Genomic DNA, 22,413 nt, shown 5'->3' with positions numbered 1-22,413 from the left:
CACCGGGCCAGAGTCTCCTTTGAGAGCCGGCTCCGCAACAAGCTCACGTCTGGGTCACTTACGGACAAAGGGTGATGGACTACGGTGAAGCAAGCTGCTGGTCTGAGCCGTGCAAGTGAGATCCCGCTACTTGCGGACCGAAGTAAGAGGGAGTTCCACTCCAGCGATGACAAAGCCAACTGCTTAGCAAGATACTTTGCCACGAAGTGTAGTCTTGGAGATCGTGACATATCTCCAGACTCACTCCCTCCCAGTGCTCAACCTTTACATGGCAGCCTAGATCGTATCCATTTTCGAGTGTCTGATGTCCAGCAACGGTTAGCCAGGCTCGACCCTTGCAAAGCCGCTGGCCCTGATGGCCTTCCAACTCGGGTACTGAAGGAATGCTCTCGTGAGCTGACGTGGCATGGCCCCAGCAGTCACCAAGCTCTTCGAACTGTCCTTCACACTTGCCACGTGATCGTTGCCACGGTTTGAGCCAATCAGAGCGCTCACAGGCAGGGCATGAACCTCTGATCATGCCCTGCCATTCAGGCCCTTGGGCTTGAATGGCACCGTAGGAGAACATGAATGATCACGTGATGGGTGTACTCGCACGTGGAGAGACTTACCTGATCGAGGTGGTCAAGAGAGAAAGAAAAAGCCTGATATCCGGTCCATGTCTGATACATGCGGTGGCATTCAGGCCCTTGACCAATCAGCACGTCCCGAGAGCTTGTGGAGGTGAAACTGAACACGCCGGCATGAAGGTATAAAAGGAAGAAACCTCTAGGGGTGGTGGTCGGGGACGTGGAGAATTCAGCTTCTGAGTTTCAGGTTGGTACGCTCTCGGGCTTTGTTGATTCAGGCTCGAGGGCCTGAATCAACAAAGCCCGAGAGCGTACCGACCTGAAACTTCACCTTGCTTGAGATGAAACTAACTTCACCTTGCTTGAGTTGAAACTTCACCTTGCTTGACATGAAACTTCAGAACGAAACTTCAGAACGAAACTTCAGAACGAAACTTCAGAACGAAACTTCAGAACGAAACTTCAGCCGGAGCGCACGGAGGTGGAACTTCAGCTTGTGAGTTTCTGCCATTGTTGTGCAACGAGTGCCATAAAGGACTTGAGAACTTGGGCAGGCAGGCACTCGGTGTTTCTAGTTGATGTATTTCAAGTTTCGATTTATGCAGATTAGTGCAGTACAGTGGCTTTGTTTGCGCTGCTAGCATGCTGCGGGTGCGTTGTAGGTTCACTTGCACGTGCACGTTCTGCTGAGGAGAGCGTTCTGGCTTTCACTAGCACTTGTGCTGTCGTGCGTGGGTGGCAGTGTGAAACACAATCAGACATGGATGTCAGGGCAGGTATCGTTGATTCCGGCCCTCGAGCGGCCCGCGGCCTTCGGCCTTGGGCCGCTCTCGGGCCTGAATCAACGATACCTGCCCTGACCATCTGATTATATACGTACTGACTGCGACAGTACAGCTACCTGTAGCCAGTGGCAGTGTAGCATACTGTAGGTGTAGGCTGTACTGTCTGGTAGACCAGTGGTAGCGGTAGACCATGGTAGACTACAGACTACACTACACTACAGTCTACAGTCATGACTCATGAGTCATGGTGTGGGACGCTCGACTCGAGTCGAGTAGATTTGGCACGTGCAGCCTTCCGCGGCGCCGGCTAGTGAGTAGTGTTCGTACATCTGCTCAGTGCTCAGCTGGTGGCCCTGGCCTGTGGCTGTGTGGGCCTGTTGTCACCAATCATCATTCCTCGATCCTGTTTTGTTCTCGCGTTCACCTGTTCACGCCGCAGACTACGCTCGACTATGTCTGCACTACTCGCTACTTGCCACTAGTCTACAGCGGGCATAGCATTTTGTAGACAAACTCGATCTCGACGAGAATCCCTCGTCAAGCAATGTTTTTTTCTTGTTCCTTGTTTTACATCCTGAGCTAATGTTCTCAGCAGGAAAGCAATGACTGGGTGAGTTCGTGTGTGATGCTTGGGCCGTAGGGGCTCTTCGGGCATGGCGACAGCACCTCGCCTGGGAGGTGCATCGTGGCTATCGTCCGCGTTGGATGCTCTGGTGTTTTTCACTCTGGGTATCGTGGCTAGCTACGGGGCCCTGACCGTGAGCCAGCAGTCCTCCCCGTCAGCGAAACGGGACGGCCACTGGCGGGCGGCAGTGATTGCACAGTCGTTGTCAGTCGTACACAGGGCCGGGTTTCAGCATGGCGATAGCCGAGCTGCAGGCAGTGTCACAGAACATCCCAGGTCCCAGGCCATTACTACTAGTACTAGTATCGGCACTAACACGGAGCTTCTCCTTCAGAAAGAGCTGGAGCAGCAGCGCTGGGCGGCGTATATGCGACTAGTAGAGTCACTGCATCTGGACATGTCCTTCATCAAGTGCGGGGAGATGCATAAGCGATACCAGAAAGAGCATCATAAATTGATGGAACGGTCAACAGGGCAGCCAACAACACTGCCACCAGCGCTACAAACAGAGCAGCAGCAGAAGCAACAGCGGCAGCAACACTCGGACCTGCAGCAACAGCAGCAACAGTTACCACGCCAACAACAACAACAACAACAACCGTGGTTGGTAGAGAAGCAAGTAGAGGGACATGGTGCAGAGCAGCGGCAGCAGCAGCACGTGTCGCAGCAACCGCTCCAGCAACAAGTAGTCAAACGTGTGCCAAACCAAAGCAAGCCTCTTGGCCCGCAAAACCAGACAGGCCAGGAGCTCAAGCAGCGCTGGAATGGGCAGGTACAACGGCTGCACACACTCCATAACGAATTGCAACAGCAACTGCAGCAGCGGCAGCAGCAGCAGCAAGGCATGCAACAAAATCGGGAACGAACTGATCAACAGAGACGGCGGCAGAAGCAGCGCAAGGATATAAAATTTCAACGACTGCAGAAGAGGCCTGAAAAATACAGGACACCGCAACAGGCGCAGCAGAGGGCAGGAGAAGAGAAGGACTCCTGGCAGCAACAACAAGAACAGCAGCCGCAACAACTACTGAAGCAAGCACAAGGGCAGCTGCGACAAGAAGTGGAGCGACTGACGCGGCATGCAGTTAATCAGGTGCAGGAAAATTTGCCGAGGCAACAGCAAACGCAACACACCCAGCAGCAGCAGCAACAGCAGCCGCGGCCAAAAAACCAGCCACAGCTGCCTAAGCCTTATGCGGTCTCGCCCGTTGACGTACAGTCTGCGGCTCCCACAGACCGGTCAGATGCCATGCAGAATTATTTTGTGCCCGAGGAGAACGATGGTGGTGCTCGTGTCAGACGCAGGAGACGACGAGCTCAGCAGCCATCCGAGCGTCGTCAGACGCGCATAGCCGTTGTTGTGCCGTATCGCAACCGACAGGAACAGCTCAGTGCGTTTGCCCCGGCCCTTCGGGCATTCCTCTCCCGTCAGGACGTCTTTGCTGAGATCTTTGTAGTGGAGCAGCTTGGCAAAGCCAGCTTCAACCGAGGAGCTCTAATCAACATTGGATTCCTGGAAGCCAACGCGCTTAGCGTGGATCGCGATACGTTTGATTGTGTTGTTGTGCATGATATCGATCTGATTCCGCTTGACCTTCGTAACCGGTATGACTGCCTTCGTCCTGCTGTTGCTCGTGCTCAGGCTACAGGTTTGGATGGTGGAACTGCCGCTGGTGCTGCTGCTGCAACTGCTACTGCTGTAACTGCTACTGCTGCTGCTGCTGCTGCTGCTGCTGCTCCTGCTGCTTCCGTTGGTGGTGGAGATCATAACAACAGTGGTAAGAAGTTTGTTGCTGCGGTTGCTCCTGGTACCAGCCATGGTGCTGCTGCTGTTGCTCCTGTTGCTGGACTAGCTTCAGACGGCACTTTTCGTGCCCGATATAGCAATGGCGTTTCTGCGAAAAGCGCCATGCATAATAGCGTGGATGGTGCCGATGCTCCGGGACTTTCCCCACGTAACCCAGCATCGTCATCATCGTTACCGGTGGTGGCTCCTGCCTCACGACTAAGTGACCTGCCGCCGCAGCCCCAGCCTGCCGTGCAGCTGAGCTCGGCTATCGACAAGATGAATTGGTCGCTGATACCGGCCGCCGATGGTGGTGTGAACATGCTGGCGTCGTCGACGTTCCGCAAGGTCAACGGCTTCAGCAACCGCTTCTTCGGCTGGGGCGGAGAAGACAACGACCTCACGACGCGGCTGGGAGCCAAGAACGTGGTGATGGCACGGCGCAATACCGAGCACGGCTGCTACGCCAACCTCAAGTCCGGCCACTACGTGTCAGGGCAGGTGGCGGAGAATCGCTTCGATCTGCTGCGCATCTCCAATGAGCTGCTCGGCGAGGGCCTGACGACGGCCAAGTATCGAGTGCTTGGGCGGCGTCGGTACCAACACGCCGGTTTCGTCAAGATCAGCGTCGACATCTGGCTGCACGAGCCATCACTCCAGGATGGCATGCCCTGGCAGCAAGGTGATTGACCCGTTCAAATTCAGAATGCCCAGTTCGACGTTAATGAGCATTGACCGGCTGTACTGTGGAAGGCCGGCACTGTGGAAGGCCGGTACTGTCATTCTCTACGGGTCCCAGGTCCACCACCCCGGCCTGGGGGAAACTTCGGAGAGTGCTGTCTGTGGGCCAGGTTGCCTAGTAGTTGATGCGTCTTCACAGTGAGGGCTGTGCAGTCAGAATGCAGTCTATTAATTATTCAGCACACAATTCGATCTGGTGCTGCCACCACCATCACCACCAGCAGCATCACGACTTTGCAGCCAATGTACGTCTAATAACAACATGCCCCAGCTGCTGGCACACTGCAGCGTGAGCCAGTGACGGTGCGCCGGTAACTCCAGCCAGCCCATTGCTACACGGTGATGACAAGTGAGGCATTACACAACTGCCAGTCAGTTTGCTCTACTGTTCCGACAGAGGACTTTCTTTGATTTTGCCCCGAGCGGCCTAGCACATTGCTCGCGACAATGCTACGGTGCAGGACACACACAGAGGTGCGCTGTGAGGTGTGCCATGCGACAACCTGTTGCTGCTGTTGCTGCTGCTGCTACTGCAGTTGCTGGTTATACGGTGGTGCTGCTGCTGGTGGTGGTGGCAAGGCGCATACCTGATACAGTACTCTAGGCGTAGCTTGGCTAACGACATGTAGCCGTCGCTGGCTGTTGCAGTCGGCCATCGCCTTGCCCTTGCCATGTGTGTGCCCTTGCCATGTGTGTGCTCTTGCAGTGTCTGTTTCACCATGCGCTTGAAGCATCGAGCAAGCGGCGGGCAGAGTATCATCACGCCATTGAATGGCCATGCTCCTCCAGTACATTCACTAGTCAATTTCCATCAGCGTTGCCTTCAACGATAAGTGTAAGTCAATCTCTATGAGCGCTGCCTTCGCTATGCACTGCAATGTTGCCTCTTTGCGTTGATATTTAAAAGACATTCCTCACGTTGTCTCGTGTTACTACTATCCTATGCTATACTCTGCCGTCGTACCCTATCCATACTGTTATATTCTATCCTATCCTATCTGCTATCCTAGCATACTCTGCTATCCTATCTGCTATCCTAGCATATGCTATGCTCTGCTATCCTAGCATATGCTATCCTAGCATATGCTATGCTCTGCTATCCTAGCATATGCTATGCTCTGCTATCTATTGGCTTCACACCAGTGTTTTAGGCACTATCACTTCGATTGTTATGATCACTTGTTGAGTTTATTTTATCACAATATTTTGCAGCGGCTTCACGTACTCACGGCATGACAGTGATGAAAGTGACCTGAAGATCGATTCTGGAAAACCTTCGACTTTGTTGATACATGGTGATGACAGCAGAGTTAGTTCTATTTATTGCTCTATTTTCCACTTGGTTCTTTTGCTTAGCCTTAATCTTCTCGCCTCGGGCGTTCATTTTGCTTCTCCCCTTTCGGTACAAAAAGGGCGATTTTCACCATCAGCATAGCAGAGTTCTTGAGAAAGGAGGGTGGGGTGGGGGGGGGGGGCAGTCTCTCCCCCCCCCCCACCCCACACACGCTCTGATGCTCTCCCCCCCCCCCCCCCCCACCCCACACACGCTCTGATGCCCTCCCCTCCCCCCCCCCCCCAATAACTGCATTTTTGTCACTTCCCAGTAGCCCTTCTTCCATTCAGTTTGTTTTCTCCCTCCCATCCCAGACTGAAGGGTGTCTAGAGACATACTACGCAAGTTTAGCTAGACGAATTTCACGTTCGTCTTCGCACTCCAATGACAGTCAAACTCAGTCAGTGACGAAGTTTGCGTTATAATGATGGTGTCTATCACACCTTTCAGTCAGGGGAGAGGGGGGGGGGGGGGAAGGGCCACTGCGAAGTGACAGAAATGCAGCATCTTGTGGATATCAGTGTTACCACTTTCTGTGGAAGAAAAATCCCAAATCGGAGCGATTTTGCAGTGTCGTAGCGCAAAATGTTCGAAATTATCCACAAAGATACTAGCTTTCCAGCTCTCGTTGGCCATTGCCATTGGCATCGGAAAGGGTACCAAATCGTCATTGGAATGTGACTTATAAACAGGTGGGAAAGCTATATTATTCATTTATTGCATCCACACACCTTGATGCGGTTTGCTTCTACATGTACAGTCATGTAGACTACATATTGTATTACAAGTACAACACGGGCCAGAACAACAGAGACCAAAAATCTTTCTCGTGACTCCGAGTTTCGTGTTTCAAAAAACACTCATCACTGACATCAGACGATAAAATGTTATGTACTAGTTTTACAACGCAAATTGAGTATTTATACAATTATTACAACTTACAAGTCAATGTCATTGTAATACAATCATGTAGTACCAAAATTGGGTGCCATCTGCACTGCAGTACTCGTGTACCAGTGCACTGACCCTCTGTGTAGTTTATCATGTTTATAAAGCACACCTGCACCTACATAATCATTAAATTAGGCTACAATATTTCCTCAGAACCCCTTCCTCAATGCCCTGATGATGCCCCATGCCCCAATGGGCGAAATATTGGCAAAGTTAAATTTTATTTATTTGGAGCTTGTTGCCGGAATGGCGGTATTTTCAAGTACAAAATTTCCCTCGCACAAACACGCACGTGACCGCTAGCCAGCCCAAGTGAGTGCATGCCACCGTCGAGCAGGGAGTCGTGAAGCCTTTCACGACCCCCTGCTCGTGCTGCCAAGGCTCGTGCTCCGAAGCTAGCTCACTTTCCGTGAGTTTTTAGCGATCAGATAGATTCTATCACTGACAGTCGGGTTGTGCATTTTTGTCTTCACTACATACATCAATTTTATTCCACTATTAGTATTATTATTATTACAGCAGGCTCCCTATTAGTATTACCCATCCCTAGCTCTGCAGAACCGACGGTGCTCTGTGCTTGGGCCAGTAACCAGTAACAGTAATACTAGAAGTAACAGTTGGGGGGCGGCTGTACCAGTACAGTGTAACGCTTGAAAACTGGCAATGTCGGCGGTGACAGCTGCGTTTCTGCTGGCGATTTTCTGCTTCGCCGGCCAAGCGAGAAGTGCGCAGAGTGCTGCAGCCAGCATAGGGGAAGTAGTTGACCCGCTGCCACACATTGTGTTCGTCGTGGGTGAGTGGCCGGGCATGATTCACGCTGTAGTCATACATTGTTGACTGTTCATTGTTCTAAACTACATCCCCACTTACCGGCGCTCATACAACTAATAGATGAAGTCGTGTATTATACTGGGCGCTAATGCCAGTAATGGGTTGTACAGAGAAAGAAAATTGATCAACTTGAATATGTGTAAGGGAATGAAAGAAAGAAATTTATCTGTGTGTTGAAGTGTTTTACAGGCGAGAAATCAAAAAAATTAAGAAAAACAGATGTTTAGTAGAGGTGACTGCAGTTCCACACAGCAGTGCTGGATGAACTGGCGTATCCAGGCTTGCTGATCTGAGAGGCCTGGGCTTGTGCAGAGGGGGGGGGGGGGGGGGGCAGGGGCGTAGCTAGCTAGCTGGTCCTAGACCTAGGGACCGACGGATTCTGCTCGAAAAGTAGTGAAATTGGCAGAACCATGCAAACGTTATGGCGGGCAATTCCTCGAATTCTGCTCCATTTCTTTATCCACGTACCAAACATGCATGAAACTTACCAGAAAAAATACCGAATTCTGCCAATTTTTTTGCCGGCAGAATCCGCCGGACCCTAGCTGGTCCCCCTTTAGGGGAGGGGGGGGGGGTGCACGGCCACATACAATTATGTATGTGTAGGATGGCTAGTGCATATCATTCATGGTCATTATGTGCATGCTGAACCTAGGTCGGAATTTTCAGGGGGGGGGGTGCATGTGCCCTCCCCCCCCCCTGCCCATGCAGGCTACGTGGGGGGGGGGGGGAGAGAAAGAGATAGATCAATTTGAGGGCAATTCCGAATGAAAGAAAGAAATTGATCAGTTTGTTTTTAGAGATGAAACCATAGTGGCGATTGATGTCTGTCTGTCTATGCAACGAAAGATGCCCGGACCACACAGCAAAGAGCAAGACTGGACCGAATACCCTTATGCACATTGATGTCACATACGAAATGGTTGTAAGACTTATCCCTTCACCGCCACCGTTAGGCGCTGCGTCTGCCGCTAGGGTTTACCGGGTGTTAGCGGCCGTCGTGAGTTTCATTCAGGAACGGACACGATAATTTACTGTTTTTAACTTAACGAAATCCCGTAGAACCGCGTAGACCCGGTTGGGTGTTAAATGTACAGGACCCTTTTGTGTTATCTGTATTTTCGATTACGAAACGTTCCCTACAGGCATTTCATGAAACAACTTTTTTCTGACGAAGATCTAGCTAGTCATTAGCTCTATCCAAACTGATGAAGCTGGAAAATCAACTGTCTGCCACTAAGTATAGAGCTAAACTGGTCAAATGCGCATGATTGTATAGCACACAATGACCACCCAACCGTGCATGTACACACCAACGAGATGATGTAATGGGCATAAGAGATGATGTAATGGGCATAAGAGATGATGTAATGGGCATAAGAGATGATGTAATGGGCATAAGGACTATTGATACTGATATCATTATTTTAAAAGCGTTTCAAGTGTCTGCTCTTCTGCCCTGTGTACGATGTGTACGATGTGTGTGGTCGTGTTCAGCGGATGATCTGGGGTTCCACGACCTGGGTTTCCGCGGCACGCGCATCAAGACTCCCAACCTGGACAGTTTGGCCCTGGGCGGTGTGGTGTTGGAGCAGTATTATGTACAACCGGTGTGTACACCAAGGTGAGTAAGGGCACAGAGTTGGCAACAAGGACTTCTTCATGTGTGCCGGTCTGGCTCACGAAGAAGCTCTGAACTCAATCTGCGCCCATTCCTTGCACGTACGAGCGTGTGCGTGTGTACGTGTATGTGTGCATACGTGTGTGTGCGTACATGTGTGCACGTTTGTGTATGTGCCTGCAGTCGTGCGTCGTTCATGACGGGACGCTATCCATTCCGTTACGGCCTGCAGCACTATGTCATGCAGGGAGGTCATGTATGTACTGTGCTGCATAATCCATGTGTTTGTTTGTGTGTGTGTGTGATGGTGGTGGGGGGGGGGGGGGGGTATCTGTGTGTGTATTGATGTGTGTGTATTGATGTATGTGTGTTTGTGTGTGTGTGGGGGGGGGGGGAGGGGTGCATATGTCATATTTTTGTTTCATATTCTCTGGGGCCACTGAGAACCGGAAAGGCGATTAGTAGTATAAGTAGAATTTATTACTTTGACAGGGAAGGCGCTACAGACATTGCAGTGCCAAGGAAATAAATAGAGATTAATCAGCTCCAAAGCGTTGGCTCTGTACCATGTGGGAATTCTGAAGAATTCGTTAGTGCATTGGCAACGCCTGGTTCTAATGGGTAATACATGCCACATAGAAGCTAGATGTTCTTTGCCTCGCCTGGACTGGATCAGTAGCATACCGTATCGTAATTTTCGGTTTTGTTGATGTTTTAGAGCCTCATGCTGTACTCTCTCTCTCTCTCTCTCTCTCTCTCTCTCTCTCTCTCTCTCTCTCTCTCCCTCCCTCCCTCCCTCCCTCCCTCTCTCTCTCTCCCTCCCTCCTCCCTCCCTCCCTCCCTCCCTCCCCTCCCTCCCCCTCCCTCCCTCCCTCCCTCCCTCCTCTCACTCTCTCTCACTCTCTCTCACTCTCTCTCTCACTCTCTCTCTCTCACTCTCTATCTCTCTCTCTCTCTCTCCCCCTCCTCCCTCCCTCCTCCCTCCCTCCCTCCCTCTCTCTCTCTCTCTCACTCTCTCTCACTCTCTCTCTCTCTCTCTCTCTCTCTCTCACTCTCTCTCTCACTCTCTCTCTCTCTCTCTCTCTCTCTCTCTCTCTCTCTCTCTCTCTCTCTCTCATGATTCTATTTTAGGACTATGGTCTATTCCTGAACGAGACTCTGATACCGGAGAAGCTGAAAGGAGCAGGCTACATGAACCACGCTGTGGGCAAGGTAAGAAACAATAGGATGTTGAAATTATTGTTGAGGTGCACGCACGCCTACGTTCCTGTGTGGGTATGCATGCATGCGAGGACAAATGTTGTATCACATGCATGTATGTGTGTGCTTGTAGCACCAGAGACCTACCATCACATCAGTGTCTACATCATGGCTTTTACTTATCCTAATATTCTTAGAGTTCCACGGCTACTGAAGGGATGAAGTAAATCCTTTTTTTTCTTTAGACCAAGAGTGGTACACATTAAATTAACTAAAATGGTTAAAGGGGAAGTTAAGGCAAAAATTAAAATTTCACCAGTTGTAGTCTTCGGGGTGCTGAGTCGAATGGTCGTGGTCCGAGGAAGCTGAGACGCTCCCTTCCTCCTTGAATCCCAATCGAACTCGCGCACTTCCACCGAAACTGGGTGACTGCGCCCTACTAGATGGGGATTTGTATGCAAAATGTCACTAAAAGCGCCATTTCGTTCTTATAAAAGCACGGATGACCGCGATTGGCCCATGTGTTGTAGTCTTTTGGATGCTGAGTCGACTGGTTTTGGTCCGAAAAGGCTGCGATGCGGCGTTCCTCCTTTATTCCCAATCGAACATGGTTGAAGAAGCGGTCACGTGCTCCTGCGTACACCAGTCACCTGGTCACCGTGCCTGCAGGGTACAACTTACTAGCCTGTTTGACCTTTTTTGGGTGCAGTCCTGTCACTCGATTTGAACCCGAGTTGAACCTTGGTGTGAAAGTTGTCACCTGCTGGCGTGGTGACCAGGTGATTTGGGCACCCAGGACCACGTGACCGCTTCTTCAACCATGTTCGATTGGGAATAAAGGAGGAACTCTGCATCGCAGCCTTTTCGGACCAAAACCAGTCGACTCAGCGTCCCAAAGACTACAACATATGGGCCAATCGCGGTCATCCGTGCTTTTATAAGAACGAAATGGCGCTTTTAGTGACATTTTGCATACAAATCCCCATCTAGTAGGGCGCAGTCACCCAGTTTCGGTGGAAGTGCGCGAGTTCGATTGGGATTCAAGTAGGAAGGGAGCGTCTCAGCTTCCTCGGACCAAGACCATTCGACTCAGCACCCCGAAGACTACAACTGGTGAAATTTTAATGTTTGCCTTAACTTCCCCTTTAATTTTACGAAATGTTCCTACATGTTTGTCGTTCTAATCAACATTGCTAATGGATAAAGAAACCGGAGCTGTAGGGATTGGAAAAAAATGTCCGGATCTCAAGCAGTCCAGATAGAGTATGGTCTTTGTTCTGCTTTGTCTCGTCTACCGGTTTTGGGGTTATGTCATCCGAATCCGGATGGAGTCATCGTATTCTGGGTGAGGCAAAGCAAACACATCCATGCTGTGCTGGTGTGTGTGTGTGTCTTTGTCCTGCACTGTAGTGGCATCTGGGCATGTGTTCCTGGAAGCATACTCCCACGTTCAGGTATGTTTAAGTGGTAGCCATCTGCAAGCGCATGCATGTACATATTGAATTTGAGTTTCCCAGGCAATTCATCGACCCATCTGAGCTTTCTAACTTCAATGGTGTGAAACCAGGGCAGTCGTGAGAGGAGTTTTATGTGTGTGTATGTGTGTGTGTGGGGGGGGGGGGTGCTCCGCCAGGAGACTTTTTTTTAGACGGTGCAATGAAGATCCTGGTACACTGTATTCCATTACTTCTCCATTGGGTGGCACTCTCCGTGCATGCTATGTTTACATGTGCAAGATGCACTCTCCATAGAATTCGCGACCCAAAACCCGATTTAAAATTGACGCATGTGTGTGTTTGTGTTCGTGTGTGCGTGTGTTTTTGTGCATGCGTGTGTGTGTGTGTGTGTATGCGCGTGGGTGTGGGTGTCTGTTTTGTGGATGCATGTGTGTGTGTGTGTGTGCGTGCGCGTGTGTGTGTGTGTGCGCGCACGCGTGCGTGTGCGTGTGTGTGTGTGTGTGTGCATATGGTGCAGTGGTATGTGCAGCGATTTCCAATCGATAGATTGCGGGTTCGATTCCCGACGATTATGGTCACACACGTCTTTCTTCTCTTTCTCAGACTCTTCCTGACTTTTCTTTCTTTCTCCTGGGTGGTTACCAACAGCCAGTGCATGCCGGAGTATGTGGTGTGATGTGTGTGCGGGGAAAAAAACTTGAAAAGACCAAAAATAGGGATTCACTGGCCAGAAAATGTCACTCCAAATAGCTGTATGGTGTAGACCAGGCTGAATAGTGACGGTCAATTCTTCAGCCTTGCAAGCTGTTGAATGGTGTAATCCCAGCACAAGTTGCTATGGCTTCTGCCGTAGCATTGCTATCATCGCCTCCGGCGATGGGCGTCAAAGGTCAAAGGTCAAAGGTGTGTGTGTGTCCCATATGGTGCAGTGGTATGTGCAGCGATTTCCAATCGAAAGGGTGCGGGTTCGATTCTCGACGATTATGGTCGCACACATCTTTCTTCTCTTTCTTAGACTCCTGATTTTTCTTTCATTCTCTTGGGTGGCTACCAACAGCCAGTGCATGCCGGAGTATGTGGTGTGATGTGTGTGCGGGGAAAAAAGTAAAAAAAGACTAGAAAGTAGGGATTCACTCGCCAGAAAAAGCCACTTCATAGCTGTGTGGTGTAGACCAAGCTGAATAGTGGCGGTCAATTCTTCAGCCTTGCAAGCCGTTTAATGGTGCAATCCCAGCACAAGTCCTATGGCTTCTGCTGTAGCACTGCTAACATCGCCTCCGGCGATGGGCGTCAAATGGTCAGTGGTGTGTGCGCGTGTAAGTGTAAATGTGTGTGTACATGTCTATGTGTGTGCATGTGCGTGCGCGTGTGTGTGTGTGTGTGTGTGTGTGTGTGTGTGTGTGTGTGTGTGTGTGTGTGTGTGTGTGTGTGTGTGTGTGTGTGTGCATGGGCATGTGTGTGTGTGTATATCTGCAACTGATGCAGGGGGTTTGATTCCTACTTTGGTTTCTACGGCGGAGGCGAGGATTACTACACGCATAAACACGGTGGATACGACATGCGCCGGGACAAGCAGCCTAACTGCGGAGAGGGATGCTCAGAAGTGGCGTGGGATGCGCAGGGACACTACTCCACACATCTCTTTGCCGGAGAGGCAGTGGGCATTATCCAGGAGCATGACGTTACCAAGCCACTGTTCCTGTAAGATATTGCTGTTATAGGGATTTGGCCTTAGGGGGGTGGGGGGACTGCGCGTGTGTGTCACTGTGTATGGCAGGGGGGGGGGGGGTGTTTGTATGTGCATGAATGTGTGCACATGCATGGGTAGCTTCCACGGTGGTGGTGCTTGTTGTAGTGCTGGTGGTTGTTTTAATTTGATTTCATTCGAGTCAGAGATCAAACAAGTTCAAACAGAGAACACATGGTTACAATGGATCCAAGATTATTACCATGAGCCTCAAAGGCTTAGCTGGAGTGGTTGAAGGGTTTTTTTTTAGAATGAAGAGAATCAAGTAATGATAATCGCTTCCAGAAGCGGGACAAAAGAAGCGGGGCGATATAAGGACCACAATAGAAGGGCGACAATAGTAGCGCGATAATAATACCGGGACATTAGTATTGTACCGTGCACGCGAACATCATTATTTTAAACAGTACGGGAACAGAAGCTTTAGTAATCTAGAAGCTCTGTTGTTAAAATTATGTGTACAGCATCTGAAGTGTGCCTGCTCAGAATTCAGTTCGTTAGAATGTAGCTTGCAGTAACTTTGAAATAATTTATGTAAGAAAAGCATTTCATGCGATTTGTACTTGGCGTTGTGGATAACCAGTGGCACAACTGAAATTTTGATGTCTATGTCTCTCTCTCTCTCTCTCTCTCTCTCTCTCTCTCTCTCTCTCTCTTTCTCTCACGCGCGCGCGCGTGCGCGCGCACACACACTCACACACGCACACACACATACACACACACACACACACATTCCCATTCTCGCAGATACGCACCGTTTCAGGCCGTCCACGCGCCCGACGAAGTACCCGAGTCGTACATCGAGCCGTACAACACTACTATACCGGACAAGAAGAGGCGAACGTTTGCGGTAAGAGCATCGCATTCGCATTATGCACATGGACATGCAAGTACAGGAACACCTGTCTAAGACGACCACTCAAGGGACCTTCCAAACGTGGTCTCTGTTACCAGGTGGTCTCTGTTATCAGTTGGTCTCCTTACCTTGGGTCATTTGACTGGAAATAGCATCCCTTGGTCCTGGTTCCAGCGGTCTTCTGGGACAGATCTTGACAAGTTTTGCTGTGCAAGTATTTCATGTGCATTGAAAGAAGCACTGGAAACTTTGTCTGCATGTCTTATGAAACTAGAAACTCTCAATATATCGGCCTGGCATCGTGAATTTGACCCAGGTCAGCGTTCGGGTGGACCTTGGTGGATCTGCACGATTGATTTACTCGATCTGGAGCCGTGAAGACTTGAGCAAACTGATATAGCCCTAGTTCCTCGTTTTGGCTATGGTAAAAAACTTTTAAAACGTGTTTCCATATTGCCTTGACTTGATTTTGTGGTCAATTTTTGATGTGTCGTGTTCTCGTCTGCTTGGGTCCACCGTCAACTTGCCGTGAACATGCTGTGAACGTACTACAATGGACAAACCGTGGACATACTCTGGGTGTACCGTGAACGCACTGCCATGGACATGTCGTGGACAAACCGTGTGCCTATCATGTACATATCGTGTACATATCGTGGGCATACGATGACTGGCCGTGCATCCATAGGGTATGTTGTCAGCACTGGATGAAGGCGTTGGCAACATCACCAAGGCCTTGATGCAGAAAGACATGTGGAACAACACAGTATTTGTATTCTCCACGGTAAGCACTGCCAAGTCACAGCAGAGACACGCGGCGCATGCCTCAAAACAGTTGTGCCGTACGTTTGCCCTGCTCAATGTATTCTGTTCGTTTCCTTGGCGCTGACGCGTGGAATTCTCTGCCTGTGACGTGTCGTCAAGTTGAGGATTTATCTGTTTTTATTGCACTCCGTAAGGAGAACTAGGGTTCCCTGTAAGAAGATGGCAACGTCTGTAGGGGGACTTCCCTACTCCTACAGTGCTGATCAATGCAATCCGATCGCATTAGTCAAGTTTGCCCCTCACACCATTTCGCAGCCCAGTGTTTGCAGTGAGCAAGCACAATACAGTACAGTACAGTGCGTGCGTGCCTGCCTGTCTGTATGTCTGTCTGTCACGTGTATGTGCTTGTGTGTGTTCTGTATGCCTGTGTGTATGTATAATTATGTGTGTACGTGTATGTGTATGTGTATGTGTAGGACAATGGTGGCCCGATAGCCGGCTCCTCTCGTTGTCACATTTGCGGCGACAACACTGGCACAAACAACTATCCGTTACGTGGCGGCAAGCATACGCTCTGGGAAGGTGGTGTTAGAGGCACGGTGAGTCTACTTCATCCATAGTAATACCTGGCCTAACAGGACGCCCTTGCTGCAGCGGAAGCTGTCCTGATACGACAGGATTCAACTTGATCTAGGGGTGCACGTTCGATCTACAGCACTTTGGTGCATGAAAATGTGTCGGTCTATACGGGACTCCGCTTGCTACAGGATCCGGCAAACACAGCTTTTACTGGATAGTGATCCTATGAAGCATTTGTATCTGAAGTTTTCAGTGCACGTGTGTGCATGGTTCTTCAGCTTCTTTTGCAAGGCACATTACAGAAAAACCTACCGCGTCGACCGCCTGTCCCAGAGCACCACTACAATCAGGGCAAAGAGATCCTGTTTGCAGTTTTAACACGACCATGAATAACTAAGGTCTGGCACTCGAAAGGGTATCGAAATTTCAGTCACATGAAAATGTGTGAGTTTGTGAATATCACGCGTCTGCTAAAGGCGACCGGTTTCACTCTACGCTGTGTCCATGTTCTAGCTCAACTGGGATTCTAAAAATATTGGGGTCTACGGAGACCTCTCAGCAACACGAATACAGACATGCCAAGTTCGCAATTGGCAGAGTCGCAGGAGTAATGCCGCAGCGCGATACGAGCACTCGAATGCCAGACCTTAGTTATTCATGGCCGTTTAAAAACTGCAAACAGGATCTCTTTGCCCTGGTGTATTACGTCACCATATCCAAAAATATTGGCAAAAGAGTCGTAAGGGGGCGTCCGTAAATATCGATGTTTTTTTAGAGACGATATTGGTGCGTCTGGGGGGGGGGGGGGGAGGGGGTTTGAGCCATGTGCGTCTTTTCGAGCATCAGAAAAATATCGATGTAAATATCTGAAGTTTCGCCGATCCCTGCACGCGGACGTCTAAATGGCTATACAAGAAATGTGAAACCAGCTTCCGTTCGCGGAGCTAAAACTCGCGACACAAGAACAAAATCAAACATTGGAAGCTGGACGCCCATGGCGAATTTCAAGAGCAAAAGAATGAGCTATTGATTGTGGAAATCGGCCGAACGATGCCTGCAGGAGACCTTTTTCAAGACGTAGAGGCAGTGCGAACAAACACGGACGAACTCCACAAGAGTTTCCAGTCTTCACTGTCTGAACAAGGATTTGAAAAAATGAGCATCCAAAAATATTGATTCCATGATCTAGATGTACATATGCGTCTTCTGGGGGGAGGGGGGGGGGGGTCAAGGGAGAGAAGCACCAATATCGTCTCTAAAAAAACATCGATATTTACGGACGGCCCTTTTTATTTATTATATTTCGCCTGAAACTCACCCACAGGGTGCCCGGTAGACCGAGGTGCCCGTAACTAGTTACTTGTAGGTCTGGACAAGAGAGCTATGTGTGTACTACCATGCGTGTCTGTGTCTTTAGGCGTTTGTGCACAGCAAGCGGATCAGCAAGCCCGGCACCAAGCGATACGGACTGATGCATGCCGTTGACTGGTTTCCGACCTTTCTGGAGCTGGCACGGTATGTGTACGTGCGGGGGAGGTGGAGGATGTTTTGTGAGTGTGCAGGAGACCAGCTAGGGTGGTGGTGGCGGTGGGGTGGGGGGAGGGGTACTGCAATTAAGCCTGGGTTTACTCACCTGGTCATACAGATTGGTTGCTGTATCTGCTATGTACTTGTACGCTGGTATAATTATTTTTAAACACGCAGTAAACCTGCAAGTTGATAACAGTTTTCCTTTTATCGACTCAGTCAACCTCATGCAGGGTGTCACAGGGCGTTGGTACGACGGGGTCCGGAGGTGTCCCCGCGGGGGGAGGGGGGGGGGGGATACTTCGGATTTTCGGCAACCAGGGCACGTTTTAACGCTCCGCTTTAATTGCATCCTGGACGAAATGTGGCACGAGCATAGTTGTACTGGTCATACCGTGTGTGAGGCCCCTGTTACAGATTGGCCAGTTGACGTATCGTAGGGACCGGCGGATTCTGCTCGAAAAGGTGGCAGATTCTGCTCGAAAAGCTGGGAAATTGGCAGAACCATACAAACCTTATGACGGGCAATTCCTCGAATTCTGCTCCATTTCTTTATCAACATACCAAACATGTATGAAACTTACCAGAAAAAGTACCGAATTTTGCCAATTTTTCTGCCGGCAGAATCCGCCGGACCCTAATCCGACTCGGTCGTTCACTGTGACTAGTGTACTATAGCCGATCTTGGTTTTTCTCTTCATCTCCTCTGCTGCATGCTTGGTTTTAAACTGTAGACTTGACCCGGACCATCCGCCGACGTTCCCATTGGACGGCGTCAGCCAGTGGACTATGATATCGGAGGGTGTCAACTCCAGCAGATCAGAGGTGAGGAAATGAGTGCTGTAGCTGTTAGACGCCGGAAATTTAGTCGGTGAATCATTTCGTCCAACTCTGAAGAAACGGAGTTCGTCCGGCCAAAATTTTGATCCATGGGCCATAAAATGTATTGCAATGCTGCACAAATCGATATCAACAGTTTCTTCCCAGACAAACCCGCTACAAGACTTGGAAGCAGGACGCACTGCAGGTTCTCTGGTTCTTAAGTCTGTCCTTCATCATCGAAGTGATAAACCGGTGTCAGTCGACCATTTCGTTTACTGTAAAAGCAGAAATTTTCGGTGGAGTAATATTTTCGGTATTCTCCAAAAATCGGAGGTTCGATGGAGGGAAATTTTCGGTAAACCCGCTTTCCAGGTAATTAATTTAAAGTGTACAAGTACTATACCGAAATTTTGGGTGCGTTTTATTTTCGGTAAAAATTCTGCACCGAAGTTCCTGAAAATTTCTGCTTTTACAGTAGTCCAAGACCACCTTGGACGAAGAAGACGTAATTTAATTCCCGGTGAATAGTGATGCTTAGCCATGCAGTGATTGTGCAGACTAGCTAGCGGATAGCAAGCTGATGGCTGTGTTGGCTGCCCATGCATGCGGGGCGAGAAAACACTCACCTCTTCCTAGCATCTTCTTTGTATTGAAAATCTCGATCCGAGGTAGGAACCCGTTTGCAGTCGGGCCTCACCCGCTTGTGATCTGAAGTCGTTGAAATTGTAATGATTGTGTTTGTCATGTTGCAAACTCGTAGATTGTGCTGAATATTGATTCACTCCACAACACGCTGGGACCCAAGAGAGAAGGTGGAGGAGGCGATGCAGCATTTCGTCAAGGTACGTCGTTTCTTGGGCAGCATACCGCCTGCTGTGAAAGAAAGGTTCCAAGGATGTGACTTAGGGCATGTTCGATTGGTAGGATCGGGATCCAGATGAACCGGATCCACTGGATTCGCACCCTTTCGATTGGTCGAATACGGACCCGGATCCTTTGGATTTGGATCCGGTCAACCCACCTCGGGGAGCAGGGTTGACAGCATTTCGTCAAGGTACGTCGTTTCTTGGGCAGCATACCGCCTGCTGTGAAAGAAAGGTTCCACGGATGTGACTTAGGGCATGTTCGATTGGTAGGATCGGGATCCAGATGAACCGGATCCACTGGATTCGCACCCTTTCGATTGGTCGAATACGGACCCGGATCCTTTGGATTTGGATCCGGTCAACCCACCTCGGGGAGCAGGGTTGACAGCATTTCGTCAAGGTACGTCATTTCTTGGGCAGCATACCGCCTGCTGTGAAAGAAAGGTTCCACGGATGTGACTTAGGGCATGTTCGATTGGTAGGATCGGGATCCAGATGAACCGGATCCACTGGATTCGCACCCTTTCGATTGGTCGAATACGGACCCGGATCCTTTGGATTTGGATCCGGTCAACCCACCTCGGGGAGCAGGGTTGACCGGATCCTACGGATCCAAATGTGACCTTTGTGCGTATATGGCGGGTAAAAATCTTTTTTTGTACACATTGTGGTACGCACACACGTGGATCGAGATACTCTTGTTGACGTTTCCTACGGCGTGCACGATGAGTACGCCCTTCACCCTTTTGGGTGACCTGTGAGCGCCATTTTATTACTTCGTCAACATGGCAACAGTCATGGTTCAAAATAAAGTGTTCGGTGACTCTGAAGGATCCGACGGATCTGGGATCTGGATCCCGATACTATGAATCGAACATGCCCTAACATGTATACATCCAGCAACCCTGTCTTTACAGGACGGTGCCCTACTACCAGTTTGGCCTACAGAGATTGCACCCACCTGCAGCTCCTTGCTACACACCTTCTCATTTGTTCCTGGTAATACGGGGGGGGGGGGGGGGGACCAGCTTGCCTGTACAATGTCCTATTCCGAAATCCTGGCCAAACTTCTGAAAAAGTTAAACCCTGGTCGAAGTCAGGTGACTTGTAATGTGTACATACAGTCAACTTCGCTAATAACGACTGCGGATATACGACAATTCGCGAATAACGACAGAATGTTCATGCCAAGAGCAAAGTCCCATCTAACTGTAACACATACAATGAGACTTCGGGTATAACGACACTTCGCGAATAAGGACACTTTTCTGATGCTCCGCCGAGTGTAGTTATAAGCGAAGTTGACTGTATACATTTTGAATTTTTGAACCAACTGTTTTGCTTACGTGTATCTTTGCTGTTGCACAAGGTGACTGGAAGCTGACTGTCGGTGATCCAGGACCACCGGACATCTGGTCAGCCAACCCAACAAACTCATCAGAGCATGTGCCCGATGCCGTTCAGGCAGCCAAGACCCATAACTTCAAGATGATGGTTGGCGCGGCAAACAAAACAGTACAGCTGTTCAACATCGCCAGTGATGAACGTGAAATGCACAACGTAGCCGAGCAGAATCCATCGGTGGTAAGCTAAGTGCACCACTGAACCCAGGGCCTTTCCCCTTTGCTCTGTGTGTGTGTGTGTGTGTGTTCATGATCGTGTATCTGTTTGTCTATCTACCTGTCTCCCACTCTCCTGGTGCTAATGAAACTCAAACCGAATGGCATGATTATGCAATACAAGTGATCTTCTGCTCAAAACTCTCGCACTGCTATCTTCAGGGGAAAACCCAGACCATCAGTAGCTGGTGAACTCATTTCATCATAACACACACACACACACACATGCGTGGAACTTGATGAGTCTGCAGTAGCCGTTTTGACAACAACTACGCATGGTGGCATTGCATATGCAATAATGTGGTCACATTGCTTATCCTTATGTGTCTACTGTAAACCGTGAAATTATTGCCATGGTCTAATTTCTGCGAAATTCGCGACCTCGTGGAAATCGCGAAATTTAGACAGCGCGAAAAGGAGATCCATGAAAGGTTTAGCAAGAATGCCACAGTAGCACATTCTGCAATCGCAAAATTAAAACCTCGCAAACCTGTCCGGATTCTGAAAACGCGAACTAAAAACGCCGCGAAAATTTCACGCTTTACAGTATGTGCCTGTACATCCCAACCTGTCTGTGTACACATCCTTCGTCTGTCTTTATGGCTGTCCCTAATCTGTGTGTATGGAAATTCCGTGTACGTGCGGACGTGTCTACAGTGACCTGTCCTGTCTAAGATGACAACTCAAGGGACCTTCGAAACGTGGTCTCCTTATCCAGGGTTATTTGACTGGAAATAGCATCCCTTGGTCCTGGTTGGAGTGGTCTTCTAGAACAGGTGGTCGCCTTGACAGGATTTTACTGCATCTCTCTCTCTCTTACCTATTCATCACACGTCTATATTCCTACCCCTATGTTGATGCACACAGGTGACAGCAATGCTGTCTAAGCTGATGCAGTACGCGGAAGAAAAGGTTCCGCCTCTCTTCTCCTTCGGCCCGGCTGACCCTAAGTCCAACGTCAAGAACTTCAACGACACGTGGACCCCGTGGACGGATGATTGCTGAACAAGTCAAGAATTCGTATCTGACCGTGTTGGCAAATGCTGCTCATATCTATAAAATTATTAGCACTATTCAATAATTCTATCTGCTTTTCTCATAATTTTGAAGTATTTAAATTCTAGGATGATTATTAAAAAATTTGAATTCCCAATCCAGGAAACTTTACAATTTGCGAGGACTATTTTCACAAGTTGAATAGGAAATGCGTGGGTGTGTTTTGCATTCCGACACTTTTTCTTCTATGTTGGAGAAGTTTTATCCAAACACTGGTGGAATGGGGGTGGTGTATGCTGTGGTCTTCTCAGCGTTTCAGGCTGGATGTTCCTGGACTCTCATGTTCTCGGGTGCGCGCAGCTCTACTGTATGTTCTTGCTTTAGTTGATGGCAAGGCCATGAGTTGCGTATGCACTGGTGTCCACACGCTACAGACAATACCCAGAGTGCTCCATATGTACATGCAGAGAGACCAGGCGGGTGCAAACTTTTAAAAAGAGATCACTGAAATCGAAACCCCACCCCCACCGAAGAGCGCAACAGCAATGCCGTGCCAGCAATTTATTGTTGGCAGCTGGCATTAGAGAGAGAGAGAGAGAGAGAGAGAGAGAGAGAGAGAGAGAGAGAGAGAGAGAGAGAGAGAGAGAGAGAGAGAGAGCGAGATGAAAGTCATTGTGCCCTCCTGCTCAGAGTTGGACAGGCATGAAGAGCTAAGCCTACTCAACAGGGGAGTATGC

At 49.6% G+C, this 22,413-nt stretch overlaps 2 protein-coding genes across 2 annotated transcripts; both read left to right on the top strand.

Moving 5' to 3' along the window:
* The first annotated feature begins 1,773 nt into the window (after positions 1-1,773).
* On the top strand, positions 1,774-5,938 carry LOC135809135 (G-box-binding factor-like). Its single transcript, XM_065322417.1, has one exon. It carries the CDS (start codon positions 2,008-2,010, stop codon positions 4,453-4,455), a length of 2,448 nt encoding a protein of 815 aa, XP_065178489.1. The 5' UTR covers positions 1,774-2,007; the 3' UTR covers positions 4,456-5,938.
* A 1,305-nt stretch (positions 5,939-7,243) lies between these two features.
* Positions 7,244-21,940, top strand: LOC135809137 (arylsulfatase B-like). The gene is made up of 14 exons (XM_065322419.1): positions 7,244-7,583; positions 9,119-9,245; positions 9,426-9,498; positions 10,374-10,454; positions 11,853-11,896; positions 13,385-13,600; positions 14,394-14,496; positions 15,191-15,286; positions 15,744-15,866; positions 17,264-17,361; positions 18,108-18,198; positions 18,956-19,037; positions 20,431-20,645; positions 21,548-21,940. Exons 1-14 carry the CDS (start codon positions 7,454-7,456, stop codon positions 21,683-21,685), a joined length of 1,617 nt encoding a protein of 538 aa, XP_065178491.1. The 5' UTR covers positions 7,244-7,453; the 3' UTR covers positions 21,686-21,940.
* Positions 21,941-22,413: the final 473 nt, after the last annotated feature.

The sequence above is a fragment of the Sycon ciliatum genome, chromosome 2 (assembly GCF_964019385.1).
Source record: "Sycon ciliatum chromosome 2, ocSycCili1.1, whole genome shotgun sequence".
In the NCBI taxonomy this organism is placed as follows: domain Eukaryota; kingdom Metazoa; phylum Porifera; class Calcarea; order Leucosolenida; family Sycettidae; genus Sycon; species Sycon ciliatum.
The sequence above is the reverse complement of the archived record's forward strand: the minus strand, read 5'-3'. Positions and strand labels throughout refer to the sequence as shown.

Bases quoted from the DNA above. Each gene is read 5' to 3' on its own strand.
- LOC135809135 (XM_065322417.1), top strand. From the start codon at position 2,008: ATGGCGACAGCACCTCGCCTGGGAGGTGCATCGTGGCTATCGTCCGCG.
- LOC135809137 (XM_065322419.1), top strand. From the start codon at position 7,454: ATGTCGGCGGTGACAGCTGCGTTTCTGCTGGCGATTTTCTGCTTCGCC. The intron at 7,584-9,118 runs GTGAGTGGCCGG...GGTCGTGTTCAG, and splicing joins ACACATTGTGTTCGTCGTGG to CGGATGATCTGGGGTTCCAC. The intron at 15,867-17,263 runs GTGAGTCTACTT...CTGTGTCTTTAG, and splicing joins AAGGTGGTGTTAGAGGCACG to GCGTTTGTGCACAGCAAGCG.